Source organism: Cyanistes caeruleus, chromosome 1 (genome assembly GCF_971803275.1).
Source record: "Cyanistes caeruleus chromosome 1, bCyaCae1.hap1.1, whole genome shotgun sequence".
Lineage (NCBI taxonomy): Eukaryota > Metazoa > Chordata > Aves > Passeriformes > Paridae > Cyanistes > Cyanistes caeruleus.
Window position 1 is genome coordinate 61727214 of NC_141701.1, and position 16261 is coordinate 61743474.

At 36.3% G+C, this 16261-nt stretch overlaps 1 protein-coding gene across 2 annotated transcripts in view; it reads left to right on the forward strand.

The window, feature by feature from the left end:
• Positions 1–16261, forward strand: part of ELP2 (elongator acetyltransferase complex subunit 2) — a 36447-nt gene that overhangs the window by 10085 nt on the left and 10101 nt on the right. The window contains exons 1-9 of one of the 2 annotated variants that reach the window (XM_086895758.1): positions 329–505; positions 2906–2972; positions 3809–3943; positions 4856–4951; positions 6645–6745; positions 8695–8826; positions 9296–9445; positions 12493–12681; positions 14749–14818. In XM_086895758.1, the coding sequence (XP_086751884.1) occupies positions 389–505; positions 2906–2972; positions 3809–3943; positions 4856–4951; positions 6645–6745; positions 8695–8826; positions 9296–9445; positions 12493–12681; positions 14749–14818 (1057 nt within the window). In that variant the 5' untranslated portion in view covers positions 329–388. Of the gene's footprint in view, positions 1–328; positions 506–2905; positions 2973–3808; positions 3944–4855; positions 4952–6644; positions 6746–8694; positions 8827–9295; positions 9446–12492; positions 12682–14748; positions 14819–16261 lie in introns of those variants that run through there. The other variant, XM_086895750.1, reaches the window with a different exon arrangement.

Below are 16261 nucleotides of genomic sequence, written 5' to 3' on the forward strand. Positions count from 1 at the left end.
CTGAAGAAACAGAATATAGGATGCCAGGAGACATAAACTTCAAAGAAAAGGGCAAAAACAATACTAAAAATCCTACTCCTTGCTCAGTTTCAGTTAAGTTTTTATTTCTATGGGAAACAATTTCTTGAAAACTTTGAAGCATAGAATCTTAGAATATCTCAAGTTTGAGGAAACCCATAAGGATTGCTGGGTCCAACTCCTTGCTCTTCACAGACCCCCTCAAACTAAATGATATGACTAAGAATGTTGTGTTCCTCATGCTTTGTGGCATCATCCTTCTGTATATGGTAATCGCCCTTGTGTTCACCTCTGTTTTCCAGCCACTGTACTGACACTGCTCAGATGGGTGCAGAGTGGAGGATGACATAGGGATGGGAAAGACAACAGCATGAGTTTCTCGTTTAAGGGACTGGATGCATTTACAGAGGTTTGGGGGTATCTCTCCTCACCAATGAGGCCTCATACACCATCTGGTGCTGGTATTACTGCTGTGAGTGAATATGAGGTAATTAAATTCAGCAGCCTCTACCTTAAATCATGTGAATAGTTCAATGGGACTATTCAATGTAAGCATATAAAGATAAAAATTAGTACAGACTTCTAGCTGACTGGTTAAGCATGCATGTTCTGCAGCAAAAAAAGAATGGCATGCTTGACTTAAAGCTAAGTAGTACCTAAAAACCTGTTTGGGAAATGACTTAGAAATCTGGGCTAGTATTAATAAACTCAAAGTAATTAGTTTTACTCTTTTAAAGGAAAACAAATGGCTGCTTTTCTTAATAGATCTCTTTGATGTAAGATGAGGAAGGCAATTAAAAAAAAAATCCCTGCACTGCAACACCTTGAAAATGGAAAAAGATTAGGTATGTGTTTAGATTGATATTAGGGTCAAGTTTCAGGAGATACAAATGCTGTTTAGTGTAAAAGGAACCAAGAAAGAGAAGGATGGTAGCAGCAGTTCAGCCTGAACCAGTCTTTCAGTTAGAAATAAACTTGCCAACTAATCTTGATGACTATAAAATACAGAGCATTTTTTCAAAGATCATATAAATTAATAAATAAATGTGTTTAATCTGTTATCTGAAATTGCTAAACATTTTTTTTTATGTATTGCCAGAAGCATGTCATCTTCAGAAAAATCTTCAGGTTGCTGTTTCATCTCACTTTCTGGACTGTTCCTTCCTGCCTTTACACATAACCTGTTGGGTGTTTAACATAAACATCTGTCTGGAGTGCCCCACCTGGAAGTGACGGTGGTTGCAGCAGTGACCAGCCAAATGAGGCTTAGGTGGCTGTGAGAACACATTCTTAAGGCCTGAACTTTCTGATTTGGAAGTATCTGATCAGCTTGGTCTGATCATGTATCCTATTCTGGTCATGTATCTCATCTACAGATGGTTCTGCAGTTTTAGGGGTGGTTTACAAGGACATGTAGTTACAGAAGGGGAAACGGCTTCAAACTGAAACAGGATAGTTTTAGAGTAGATATTAGGAAGAAATTCTTTACTGTGAGCATGGTGAGGCACTGGAACAAGTTGCCCTGAGAAGCTGTGGATGCCCCATCCCTGGAATGGCTTGAGGCCAGTTTGGATGGGGCTTTGAGCAGTCTGGTCTAGTGGAAATGGTCTGGTCTCTCTAGCTTATGGCTGGAGAGGGTGGATCTAGATGATCTTTAGTGTCCTTTCCAAACTAAACCATTTTATGATTGTGACTGCAGATGTGTGATGAGGAGAGGCAGAGTAATATTTTTTGATGGGAAGGTTGTTTTGGATATCGGAACATATCAGAATATCAGAAATGTTGGATCAAAGAGAGAGGTACCAATTCCTGACTATGGATTTTTTCATATACATACAAATTTTTCCTTTGTTTTTTTTTCCTGTCATGCATTGGAAGAGAGACCTCAGTTGCAGACTTGTGCTGGTAGCAGTGGCTGTCATTTAGTCATAGCTCTAAGTAGGCCTAGGTAAGGGATTTAGTAGAATATAATGCCAGAAATAATATGATGAGTTACTCATACTAAATTACACTAGTGTTTTAACTGTAACAGTTACTTCAGGCATTAAAATTCAACTTGGAATAAAAAAATGTCATGGAAGTAGGGCTGTTTCTGGACAAAGAAAAGCAGAAATGGGTTAAATTGTAAGTAAGGAGTAGTAAATAGTTGTACTTGAATCACAATAAACTGGAACAATTACATATTTTATAAATGAAAATATATTAATAGTAAAAGTTCTTAAAAGGGAATCCAGACTTTGTTCTCATTCAGGTGTTCCTGATCCTGTGTTCCCGCAGAGTTTTCCATCAGCAGTTCTTGATGTGTAGCTTCCTTAGAAATTTTGCCAATAAACTTAAGAAACATAGAGAATATTTCCAATACCATAACTGATTCTTATTAATCATATTCTATTACAAATTTATTCTTGAAATAATTTCAAAGCATTTGCTCTTCTTTTTATAATTGATTTTACCTGTATTCATTTTCTTCATCCTCTGCAGTTGCATCCACTTCACACAAATACGAGAAATTACTTGTCACGTCAAATTTGCATTGTTATTCTTTGTGTACCACAGTAAGCCTGATAAACTTTAAAAAAAAATCTAATTTTTCATAGAGAGACTGTAGCCTCTTGAAGGTGTGCACCTTAAATTCACATCCTTTCCTGCTCATATGTAGGAAGTGCCATGATGTTACATGCGCTTATCCAATGGTGGCAAAACCAAAAATGCTCATCTTGTATCTGTGTGTAAATTACAGTCCTTAGTAGTGGCTTATTTTTTTTCCCTATTTCAAATAATAGAAGCTATAAATATAAAAGACTTGGAAAAAACCCAAAAAACTTATTGTTGGTATGTGCATGGTAATTAGGTGGTTTTCTTTGATATAACAAGAGTTTTTATTCAGTTTCAGAAAACGTTAATACTCCCTGGCCATGAAGATTGGATAAGAGGTGTTGAGTGGGCAGTCTGTGGTCAGTATGAAACATTAATGAAGTGGAATAATGGTTTAATGGCAGTACTAGTGTTTTACCCCTCCAAAATATGACTTTGATGCACTGTAGCACCTAAGCTCTTTGGTTGTGATGTTTGTTTTTCTTAGATGGTGGTAATTAATATTAAAAATCAAGATAAAACTTTATATCCTTTTAAAACATTTTTTTTTGCTTGTTTCAAGTATGTTTACCTGACTGGTAAATGCAAACAAATTGGTGTTTTAGCAACTTGTCAGTTTCAATAGACAAATGTCTTTATCTGAATGAAGAAGAGTTGGCTGCTTTTTCAAAGTGTGGAAAGTAGAGAGAAATAGTATGTTTATCTTCTCCTGCTTCCCCCCCCCCCCCCTTTTTTTTTAATTGGAAAATTAAGAGGAGAATCTTTTCAGACATCGACTAATCAAATAGTTATTGCAGTGGCACACACAAAAAAAATTAAATTGGAGGATGATATAAACCTGGAGAAAGAAAAGGATGAAAGGAGATTTTGACAAATATTGAGACTTATAGAATTCCAAAAGCAAAGGCCATAAATAGTAGGGAAGTATAACATACACAGTGCTTACCATATCTTCCACATCTTACAAGCAGGAACATGTTTATACTGCATTATAAAATAATAGAGAATTTGAGTGGCAAATTGACTTGATGTTGAAATAAAACAGTGGGTTTTTTTTTTTATGATACTGTGTACAGGAAATATTGGGATAGTGCTGTTAGGTGCATGTATAGAAAGAAGGTAGGTTAATCATGGCAGTGGTTGCAATGAAAATGTAGTTCTATTTTTTTTTTTTTCTTTTTCTGCTAACAAAAAGGTGAAGACCTTTTCTTAGCAAGCTGTGCTCAGGACTGTTTGATAAGAATTTGGAAAGTATGTGCAAAACTAAAGAAACCTCCAGAAACTGAAGATGGTTCCATAAAACTGAAAGAGAATGTTTTTACTGTTAAAGGTAGGTAACAGCAGCAAAATTCTCTGGTACAACTTTTTACTTGTGTATTTTTTCATGGTTCCAGGGAGGCTGACAAGGTTGTTACCACCTAGTTTGATTTGTTTTGTGTTGACTGCACTATTTTTAGCTGTTAAAATAGCAGAATTACTTTTTAAAAGCCAAAAGTTAATGATGTATTACAAGAAATGGTAAAGCAGTGAGGGAGCTTAATACCAACATGAGTTGTTATTGTCATGCATATTCCAAATGCAACATGTAGGACACTTATTTGTCTGTGGGAGAGAAGCTGTTGTGTAGTTCTCCAGTTTAATAGCTTACCTTTAATTTTCTTTCTAGCTCAATGAATTAAGAGGTGCTGTTAGAAACATAATGTAAAGAACAGATAAGTATGTGCAGGCTTACTTTATGGTCATTTAACAAGCTTTTAAGCACGGTAACATCAGATTCTTGAATTGCTGACATTGTAGGATAAATTGTTCAGCAACCTAGTTAATATAATGAAGTGTATATGATATTATGTGTAAGAAGTGCTCATGATACTTCCTGCAAATCCTGATTCATTGTTTGAAGTATCTTAATGCTTGTGTTTTCAGTCATTTGGAGACACAAATATGCATAAGAATATGCATAGTGCCAGTTTAATTCACTTCAAAGCACTTATTTCAACTCTTCTTGAGAGTTCTCTAGGGATTGTGAGAGACCCCTCTGAGGCAATACACTGACCTGTGATCATCAATCAAGTACTCAGGGCTTGTGCCAAAGTAGAGTTTCAAGGAGCTGTTCAGTGTCAGGAAGCTTTTGAGATATCAGTAGATGTTGAAAGCAGTTGATTATTTTTACTAAAGATATCAGAAATGACCTGGTCTTTCTTGGCTTTTAGAAAGAAATATGTTTTTCTCTGGTTTGTGGTAGATGGTGACACATCATATGCAGTTTCTTTGGAGTCTGTGTTGGCTGGTCATGAAAACTGGGTGTATGCAGTTCACTGGCAACCTTCATTTTCCAAAGGTAAGAAGATATCAAACACATCAGCACTGTTAAGTGTCCTATACATAGGGTACAGTCACGTGTCTCTGTATTGTGTTTGCATGTTTGCTTGATGACAGTCTTTAAATTTTGCAAGTAATGTTTTATGAGTAAACAGATGTTGCCTTGTACTCATGTTTTCTTTAAGGAATGAAAGTAAAAAACAGAGCTGTAAAGATTTTATTGTAATTGATGTGTTGGTTATGGTGTACAAATTAATGTAACTAACCAGTATGAATTAATAGTGCTAATAGGTTACCTTGATACATGTATTTGAAATATCTGTTCTTCAAAAGGTAAGCATTACCTCAAGAGCTCTCCTTTCTTTTTAGTGGTGTCGATTCCGGCAGTGTCAGTTTTCTCCAGCGTGTAACTTTAAGGCATTAGTGCAGACTCCCATTGAAGCAGTGTTATTTATAGTTTAATTTTGCATTTTGCTCTAGTATTAATCTTTCTTTAGAAATCCTTAAATTCTGACAGTCTTGTTTGAAGTATTGATTTGCTGTTATGTGTCTACTTGGCATATAAGGGAAGGAGATTCTTGATTTGACATTGCACAATCAGAACACCCTTGAATATTTGTACTGGCAAAGATGTCTTTTTTTCTGATGCATTTTAGAGTTACTGATGGCAGGTGACTTCAGCAGTACAGAGGACAGCTTAGCTGGTGCATGTACAACACTTGAATAGCAGAGTGCCATTAGAATGTCAAAATACATAGTGGAAGACACAGGACTTGCTTTAAAAATATTGTATTAGTTATCTGGTCCTTAAACCTTTCTCTTTTTTTCTAAATTAGACGCCAGTAAAAGATTTAGCCTTTTAGAAGAAGTTTTAGGGACAATGTAGGCCTGTCAGCCTTTCATGGCAATCTGAAAACTGTCCTGTTAGACCATGAAGTTTTCCAGGTGCTTCTGCATACATGAAGCTGCTTGTGTTCTGTGGCCTGCCCAATGCTGGGATCCCCAAAATAGATTTCACTAGAGGCAAACTGATCTGAGAGACATATTCTCAGTGCAGAAGGTCGGGTGGGAAATCTGTTGCAAACATATCACCTCATGAGATGCCTGCCACTATTAGCAAGAAAAGTTCTTCAGTGGTTTTCCTACAGGTTTCACAACTGGTGATGAACCAGTTCCCTCTTTCCCATTCTGTGTTGGGCTCTTTCCTGGAGTGTTTCACTGCCTATTTGGGAGCAGTCCTGAGTTACTGTATGTATTTCAGGGTTCTAGAGTCTGCTGAAGTCAGTAGCAAACCAAACAATTTGGGGAAAAAACTCATGCAGTGAATACTGGGTAACTATTTTAAACTGTAAATCTCTCAGTAGAACTTAAGGAACAGAACTGAGAACTGCTGTGCATTCTCTTTGTGAAACTCTAGCTTTTCCTCCAAATTATATTTAATTCAATGAAAGTTCAGAATGAGAAAACTGTGGAATATGGTTCTTCTCATGTACATATTTTACTTTTTCTTTGGGTGATCATGGCTGAAAATACGGTATCTCCTAAAGAATGCCTGGCAAAAATATAGAGCCTGTAAATTTGGCATATAAGAACTGCATTGCATATCTCTGATGCTGAACAATTTTTTTAATGTGTTTGTATTTCAGAATCACCTAATTTCTTTAGAAAATGTGCTCCTAGGTTGTAGGGTAATAATTTTCCTTGTACTGTAGATGGCAGTATGCAACAACCAATGAGGATATTATCTGCATCAATGGACAAAACTGTGATCATCTGGGAACCTGATAAAGAATCTGGAGTCTGGCTAGAACAGGCAAGTGTCAGTCTTACTCACAATATGTAATGTATTCAAGTTATGTTTCTAGCATCATGTGTGTACTGTAGGGACTAAAAACTCTCTAAAATTCTGGCAGAGAAAGGCAAAGTGTTTTCTTGTGAAAATACTCATTCTGATGCTATGCTGTGAATAAAACTGTGTTTAAAAAAAAGGGGATACAGTATGATTTTTATTGCTTTCTTGATTTCTTATTGTTATACTGAGGAGTTTATAGGGATGTTTGTGGTCAACTGTTATTCATAGAGTACAAGGCAGGAGCTGCATAGTAACACATGATATGTACTCCTGGTAAGAGGAAGAAGAAACCCTCTTGAACTATTTGCAGTTCATCCTTGTGGGAATGTGACCTAAGTAGTTAATACAGAGCAGCTGACAAGCAATTCACAAGCCTGGTTTTACTCACAGTAACTTGATCATTGGCTGTGTCATTAGGTTTTTCTTCCATTTGAACTGAATACTCATGTGTCACTCATGTAGTATTCTGAATGCTGTTCTAATGTGGATCATCCTAAATAAACAAGCAGTGCAACCAGATTTCTCTAGTGCTTTGATGTTTTTTCAGCTGGCCCGCTTTTCCAAATTGCAGTAGTTCAGTTGAAGTTGTTTGTGTTGGGTTATGCTGCCATTGTTTGTGACCTTTTATATTACAAAGAAAGTTCCAGTCATCTCTTGGGTGAAAAAGCGAGAATTACAGTAGGGTATTTAATTTTTCCTCTGTTTCATTGAAAAGTTCTGATGCCTTTGTGCTTGAAGTAGAATTTAGTTCATAAAAGGGCAATCATATAGAGATGCCATCTGATGTCCCTAGGTGTAACACAGTTGTGGCTAAATTCACAAGCTTCTAAAAATGTGTTGTGCAATAAAGCTTGTTTCAAGTTGTGATTCTTTAATTTTACATTCTCTTTGCGTTGGTTTGACCACAAATGTGAAGCTTCAAGTTCAGATCAGACATTTTAACTGCGAAAATCCATTTTGCATCAAGAGAGGGAAATCTGAGCTGGAAGCCTGCAGGGAGGAAGGGCACAAGGGGAACATCCCAGTTTCTGTCTTTCATCATGATATGATGAACAAGATGTCTTCAGAAATTCATCCCTCTGCTTGGGGGTGAAACTAGAATTCTGCCTCTAGCATGGCATATCAAAGTCACTTCGAGTAGTATTTTTGTTGAATGACTGCTAATAAAAAGGAACTGCTAGTGCAGTGCTTTTAAAATGGGACATTGGTTCATTTAATTTTGATCTTAAAAGAAGCTATATAAGAATGGGGGAGAGAAAGAAATTGTGGTCTTATGTCTTAAATAGAACTTGAAAATGTAACTTTATTAATATTTTAATAAAATTTAAAAAGTGGAAGGGCACTAGAGCAACTGGAAGGCCTGTGTGTATGCATGCATACATAGAAGTCTTAAGAGAAGCACAAAACAGAGGTCAGAATGTGCCACAGAAGAAGCGTAGATCAAATTGCAGGTGTTCATGGGGAAAGAGGGAAGTGAAAATCAGCTAGGAAATCTTGGAAATTAAGTAAAAAAAAAAAAAGTGATTGGGAGCTATGGTTTCCTTGAACCATTTTTCTGTATTGTGCAACAGAGCAGTAGCCAGGCAACAGATGATAAGAAACTTGCATCCAACAGGCTGGACTGAAACAGAACATTTGGGTTTGCACTTCATCTGATGTAGTCTTTTCTTTCCCTTGTGGGATCCTATCTAGAGATGTCTATGAAGGGAGGCTCCATTCGATCAGCATGCAGCTTTAATCCCCATGACCTTTCAGTTCTCAACTTTTCAATTAAAATATTCTTTGAATGTGTTTGTGTGTGTAATGTGAATTCTTGTCTATAGGTAGTTTTTCATGTCATGAAGTAAGAATTATTTTGTAGGAATGGAAGGCCATTTTCATGGATATTTCACTTATTTTCATTAATTTAGGTACGGGTAGGTGAAGTGGGTGGCAATACTCTTGGATTTTTTGACTGCCAGTTTAGTCCAGATGGTTCAATGATCATTGCTCATGCTTTTCATGGAGCACTACACCTTTGGAAACAGTCTACAGTTAATAAGGTATGTTGTTATTTTTGTTAATAGTCTTACTTAAAAAAATTGTACTTTTAAGTCACTTGAGGTAAATTTCTGTTATTAATAGAAAAGTGTAACAGTATAATTTAAAATTAGTGATTGAAATAGTCCTTTTCTGAATAAAATATTCTGTAGGAGTCTCACTCCTGCACAGAAGGGAGGTGGAAATCCTCCAGGCTCTAAATCCTGTTTTTTACCTGTGGGGATCATAAAGTCAGTTGAATAGACTGAACTCCTTTGTGGCTGTGCTTTGTTCACAGTTCACAACACAAGTTTCTTTCAGATGGGAGCAATACATCAGTATTTGTGTCTCTTCAGCCTCTCTTGAGTTCTAATAATTTGCTGTTCACAAATGTCATTTTCTTCCTTTCTTAATAAGCACATTGATACTTTTATTTTGCTTAGAATGTGTCAATCAAAAACTCCTTACTTCTTTGTGGAACTCTTTTAATAGAAAGAATGGACTCCAGAAGTTGTGATTTCAGGACATTTTAACAGTGTAGAGGATGTAAAGTGGGATCCAGAAGGAGAGTTTATCATCAGTGTGGGCTTTGATCAAACTACGAGGCTCTTTGCTCCATGGAAAAGGAAAGAAGAGATGGAGGTATGATCTTCAAAGATTTTGTAAGTGCAGTTAAGGGGGCTTGGTCGGTCCTGAGTTTGGAATGAGTTGTCTGAATATAACTCAAACCTTAGAAGTTCCCCAAGTGATCATCTGTTTAGAACAGCTCGGTTTGGTAATTGAGTGTGTGTTCTTTTCACTTTGAAAACATTAGTGGCAGAGTTTTTGCAGTCACATAGTATTATTGCAGTTCAATCCTGAGTCCAAGTCCAGATTACCTTCAGTTAGTGTTTTTCCAGAGTCCTGGAAAACAGGCTCTGCAGTAATTCAGAAGGAGGAATACATGACTGGAATTAATAAACACCTATTGCAGTGTTTAACAACTGGCTGCACTGCTGTAGGTAATCATAAAGAAACTCAGCTTTGGTTGTGCTTTTTTACATGAACATAATCTAAATAAAGTTCTCACTGTATTTTTAACATTAATTTGTTAATGACTCTCTTTTACTAGAATGATTATCTGAACTGCATGAGTGCAGCTGGTACCTGTCCTGTTTTAACCCCCAGCCAGCAACTAAGGACCACACAGCGGTTCGCTCAGTCCTCCTGCATTGGGTTGCGGGGAAGTCTGTATAGGAATTCAGAAGTTCCTGTTTCTTGTTCCTCATGCATTTTCCTCCTCCACAAATACAACCTTTTCTGGCAGAACAGTACCAATGTTCCATTCAGGAAACTGGCAGAAACTAGACTGTAGTCATATAAGGCCCTGTGCCATTGTTTGGGGGAAGCTATTATAGCCGTCTCATCAAAGCTTCTGTAGTGTAGACCAGCACAAGAGGTCTGATGTTTTTGAGAGAGTGAATTTGGCATCAGTTCTTTGGTTTCCTTCTTCCAGGCCACACAGGAGTGGTGGTAATTCAAGCTCAAGAGCTATGCTTTGCCTTGTGTTGTAGGAAAGACATTTCCAGTTTCCTTCCCTGGTTTTTATCCTAATCTTCACTCAGGAAGGTGCATTAAATATATTGAAACAAAGTTCAGGACTAGCATGTGGTGTAAGTTGTCAGCATTCAAGAGTTGTCTATATCACTTTCTCTGTGACCTACTGAAGTACCACTTTTTATTATTTATGCTGCTTGCTAAATTTTAATCCTATCTGTAGAAAGAATTGATCTTTGTATGATTTACCTGCACAGCTTGCCCTGAAACTTTTAAATCAATTGATTTAGCAGAATGATTGCAGTCTTCATATCGAAATTTGGCATGAACTGAATTCTTATACTTTGCCTTCCTGTTCTGACACAGCTTATTTGCCCAGGTGTAAATCCAATTAGTTTAAATATTTGCTGCTGCCTGAGGTGTGGGAGAAAGCCTTAGTATCATTTTTGGATGGGTGAAGTGGAGAGTTGGAATAGAAATGGGTCATTTGTAGAGGTTTATTCAGGACTTCTGAACCCTGGGAAGGTTTTTAGTTCTGCTGCTCATGAACTTGGGTAACAGGCTTTTAAAATGTCTTAGTTTCTTTATCACACTGAGTTTGGCATCTGAAAAATTACAGCAGGTGACATCGGAAGTTTGTCTTAACAAGACACAATGGATTCAGTTCAGATATTTATGGAAAGTTAGTATTACAGCTCAATATTAATGTTTTTCCCTATTAAAAGGAAACTAAGTGTTGAATACAAATAAGCATCCTTTCTTAAAGTCTCAGTTCTGATATCAGAATATTAGAAAAGAGGGATAATCATCAGCTTCAATTTGTCATGCAAATTTGTATCCTGATTTTTCTAGAAGAAGCTTATTGCATGACTTATACAACCCTCTCTTTGGGGTTTGAATTTTTTGTGTTTTTTTTCATTCTTGCTATGTGTTGTATTGTATGCAAAGATGTACCCAGCAAAGGGTAAGAGGGTTTTGTTGCACTGTTTGATTTTAACTTTTTTTAAAGAATGAATGCTTTTTTTCCTCACTGAAAAATAATCAAGCCTTGTGAAATCATGAGGTTTTGTAGGATGTCTCAAATTCCCATTCAGGCCCTGTCAGAAACCTCAACATTCAAAACTCAATTGAATTTTTCGGATGGTATGTCAGTTTAAAGGCAATATAATGCTTTTGCTTATACTCATATGATATCTTGTCTTGGCTACAGGCACTGGAATACTGAAGTAGTCTTAAGTTATTTCAATTGATTCTGGTTCTGCTAGCTCTTAACTCAGAAGTACACACTGGATTTTTCCAACTGAAGCATCATCTGGGTGAAGTAGCAAATGACGCCTAGGAAAAATCTCTTTGTGAAAACGCATTTGCTAGAAAATAAATGGTGGTTTTTTTTTGAAGAGTCATTTTTCTTATGTGTAGACTAAGTCAGATTTTTAGAAAAGCAATTAAAATAAAATAATTCAATATATTTTTTGCTAATATTCTTTATTTAGTATGACTGTAAAACTATCTTGTCTCTGTTTTGGTTAACTGTTAATTCTTGTTTACTTGGATTAACACTTGAAGAGTGGATAGAATATTTTAGGAAAGTAGGAAAAAAGAAAACACTTTTACAATTACCCAGATTTTCCAGATTTTTTTTTTTTTGCAAGAATATATTATGCTTTTGTCAGTTTTTTGCAAAGCTTCTATTAAATGGTTTCACCTAAATCAAGTATTTAAAGAAAAGAGGGAAGTAGAAACCTGTAGCCTGCTGGAAGCAGTGCTGCTGTTCTTTGTGAAAGAAAGATGAATGAAGCAAGATAATTATCACTACCTTTCTTACCTACAGTCTTGAAAGTAGTAGGATACAAACCTCTTTTTGCTTAGGCAAATTATGTCCTATTCCTGACTGTTTAGCATAAAGAAGTCAAAGTAAGTGCCTTAAACACATCTGTGCAGGGACACAGTTTGCTAATTACAGGAATGGTTTGGTGGAAGAAGAGGATTCAACCGAGGTACATGAGCACCAGTGTTATGCGCATCAGAAGGTTGCGCCTATCTTTGCTTTATGTTAATAATTTCAGCAAATAGTGGTGCTTTTTTGGAACTTCAAGTTGCACTGCTGCTCTGTTTAAGAATTGTGTTTTAGCTGTATGTCTGCTCATTTTTAGGTAACCTGGCATGAAATTGCCAGGCCTCAAGTACATGGATATGACCTGCGCTGCCTGGCAATGATTGGCCGGTTTGAGTTTGTGTCAGGAGCAGATGAAAAAGTTCTTCGAGTTTTTCGTGCTCCCAAGAATTTTATAGAGAATTTCAGTAACATCACTGGTATCCCAATGGAGAAGCTCTGCTCCCATGTAAGTATGCTGAAGCAATGCTAAATGAAGAGAACCCTCTTAGATGTGAAATAAGTTAATGCTTCAGAAAATGTCAGGTTGCACTAAACTTCGTAAAAATTCTTTTGGTCATACTGAAACCATAACCTTGTTTTTCCTTTCCCTTTTGCTTGCTTCCATATGTGTTGTTCCATATATATTTTTATGGTGTTGTCATATGAAACAGATTCTATTTGTAACCAAACAAGACCTTGTGTCAGAAGATTAAAAAGAGTGTCAGTACATTTTAAGTAACTCAAACCAAAGTAGACTGTTGTATGCACTTGGGGATCAAGCAAACAACAAAACCTGCTAAAGTGTTTTCCCTTAATTTAGGAGTGTTGTATTCTTGTCTAGATCTAATTATTGTTGTGTGGTTATGTGTTGGTATTACTATTTTCTTTTTGTAATTGCATGCTTGGAAATAGCATAAAGCTTTTGGCACTATTTTTAGTTCTTACACACAAATATTTATAAACATGTACTTGTTCATACTTTATGTCCTCTTGGCATTGGAAATCGTCTTGAGGCCTTTACATTCCAATTCTTATTTGTGGGTATGTCAACTGTCCTGTGTTGCTACCCTTTCTTTGCTCCCCATTTGCATTAAGGTCTGATTCTAATTTTGGCTGCATCTTGTAGAGCAGATCTCATTCAAGATAGTTGCCTCTGTGCAGTGCTTTGTGTGCTCTTTGGATATCTCACTCAAAAGCAGGGTTTTCTGTGCAGTTTCTCAGAGATGGATTAGCCTTTCCATTTAATTTAACAATTGAAATATCTGGGATAGAAATAGAATCATTGTCAATGGCAGGAAGTTATGTAAGTAGCTGTTTAGTGCTTTAATTCCATAAGACTTTGTAAGCATTTGCATTAATGATGATTGTACAAATAACATTGTGCTTTTATAAGGCTGGCAGATGTCATTATTTCACTTTATATAGACTTTTCCTATCGACTCTTCCTCTGAGTGCTGTTTTTTGATTCATATCACCAAGTGTTTCAGATGGGCTTTGGTTAAAGAGGAAGGCTTTATGAGCTCTAATTATACAGCTGTTTTTAAATAGCTTTTTTAAAATTGTTTTCTGAGAAAGCTTTTTATCACTGAAGTGGGGAAGCTTTTTTTTAATTTGGCTTAAATGCCTTCTCCAAAAAAGTACCTGATACCAAAAAACAGCTTTATATTCAAAAAGGGTTGAATAGGTTTATATTCAGTTCAAATCCATGGGATTGTATTATACTTTGGGTTGTAATGAGGAACCAATTTTTGTTTTAGAGGCCTTATGCTTGTCTGGGTCTCTGAAACATTTTCTCATCTAATTATGAACATTTAAATACATTTTAAGCTGTCACCTGAAATATTGATTTGATTCTGTAAAGCAGTCTTTCTTTCAACTTTTATGATACCATAAGGAAGTGAGTTTACAGCTATTAAATATTTTTTTTATCTCTATGCAAAGGACCCCAAGTTCACTTACCCTTTCTAAATTTTTGCTCTTTTCCCTATACCATTATAGAACTATTTTCTGTCTGATGATTTGTCTTTCCCTTGTGCTCCTTTAAACAGACATGTATTCCAGACACATCTCTGTACTATTTACTGAGTTGTGTTTCAAGTCGTGGTCACAGGCAGTCACCCTCTGTTCTCTTTTTCAAAATGCTGCTTTATTATTTCACTTCAGAACAACGATTTCCCAGTTCTATTGTGTTAAAAGCTGCAGTGCTCTCAGTTAATAGATTAATTGTCATGTATGTGCTAGAATGAATATAATTGTGGAAGAAAACCTGCAATTAGCATTGAAGAAAATCCTTGAGCTGGGGCCTTAGAAAAGCATTATTTTTGTTTTTGTGGGTTTTTTTTCCTTCCTTCCAGAGTACTGGTCTTTGTTTTATCTAGGGTATGTTCTGGACAAGAGATTTTTAAAGTGCTCCCTTTACTTCTCTAGGAAAGTAACTCTAGAAACTCTCAGGGATTCCTTAAGCTGTGGCCTCTGAAATCCAAGCCTATGTGACAAATCTGTGTGTAACCTTTATTCTTTTTCTTTAATTCAGGAGTCATCTGACCTTCCAGAAGGTGCGACTGTGCCAGCTTTGGGATTATCCAATAAAGCTGTTTTTGAAGGTATTGCTAGTGAGAAATAATGGTTGTGGTGTTTAATGTGGAAACTATTTAAGGGATTGTTTTAATGTACATATTAGATCTATAAGTGTAGGCTCGACTGTAGCAAGTTCAGAATCTAGAAATCAAATCATACAAAGTGTTTATTTCCTTGCTAGCACCTAAACATGGTGCTGAAAAGTAAAAATACAAGTAAGGCAGAATTAGTTAGGCAACAGTAACTAATATCTTGGAGAGGCAGCAGCGATTACATTGTGGGGGAGCAAGGAAGGAGGGACAGACATCTCCCTAGAATGATAAAAAGTATTTTCCTGAGACTGGAAATGAGACTAGAGGTCTGGTTTTCCGTAAAGTCTCTGGTAAAAATGCACTATAGTGGAATGTACAAATTAGGTCAGACCTGTTTTTTCTCTGTTTAAAGCTTTTCAGAAGGTGTGATCTACAAAAGGAAACATTTTAATAAGCTTTGTCTCCAGGGTCTTCAATGGCAATAAGCCAAATTTTCCTAAATCATTTGTGAGAGAAAAACCAACTTCGTTGTACTTCAAGTAACTCGTGAGATATATTTTGGCAAAGATTGTTTTCCCTGCTTTCTCATGAGTTCTTCCAATGAGAGGGAACAAAACTTCCTTCTACATTATTGCCACACACAGAATAATGAATTTGCATTGATTTCATGTGGTCCAACCAGAAGCAGCACCATGAATAGAACTTTCCTGCATCATCCACCACTGCTCATGTGGGGCTGTCAGCATTGATAGCTTAGGGTAAAACACTGCAGACATGTTCTCACTTACTCTGCAGAGGAATCTTCATGGTGAGCCATGATCAGATAGTGGTCTCAGATGAATGTCGCTCATTTCATTTTCAAAGAGAGCAAAGATGGGATGAATGAGAAGATAGCTTTTTCTGAATTTTCTTTTTGAAGCTGCTGTGCTTGAGATGTATATTTGGCAAAAAGGTAGATTCTGTCTGAGAGGAACTGTTCCCCATCTCTGTACCTGTTTCTTAATAACTTTACAATGAAGGACGGAGTTGAATTTTAACTTACATTTAACTAGTTTTGGTTACCTCTGGTACTTTTGTCTAAAGCTAAGGATTGAGCCCTCAGATGTTTTGCAGAAGTTTGCAAGTTGTAGATACACTTGCTCAGATATGGGTTTTCGCTTAGTGATCTACATCAAATTTAGGAGCTCATCACTTGTATCAGAGATTTTTGTCTTAAACTTTTTCAAATACAGAAGGAAAGATTTAACATGGGGGAAACACATGTTGAACTCTGATGACTGCTTTGCTCAGCGAAATTCTTTTTAGCAATCTCTAAAAGATTGTGCTGATGGAGAGAGGTCAGTGTTAAAATGAAGGTTAGATTATTATTTTTAAAAAATCTTCTCATATGCATTAGAATAATTAGCTTCTAGTATTTATATTATTGTAACTCTGCAA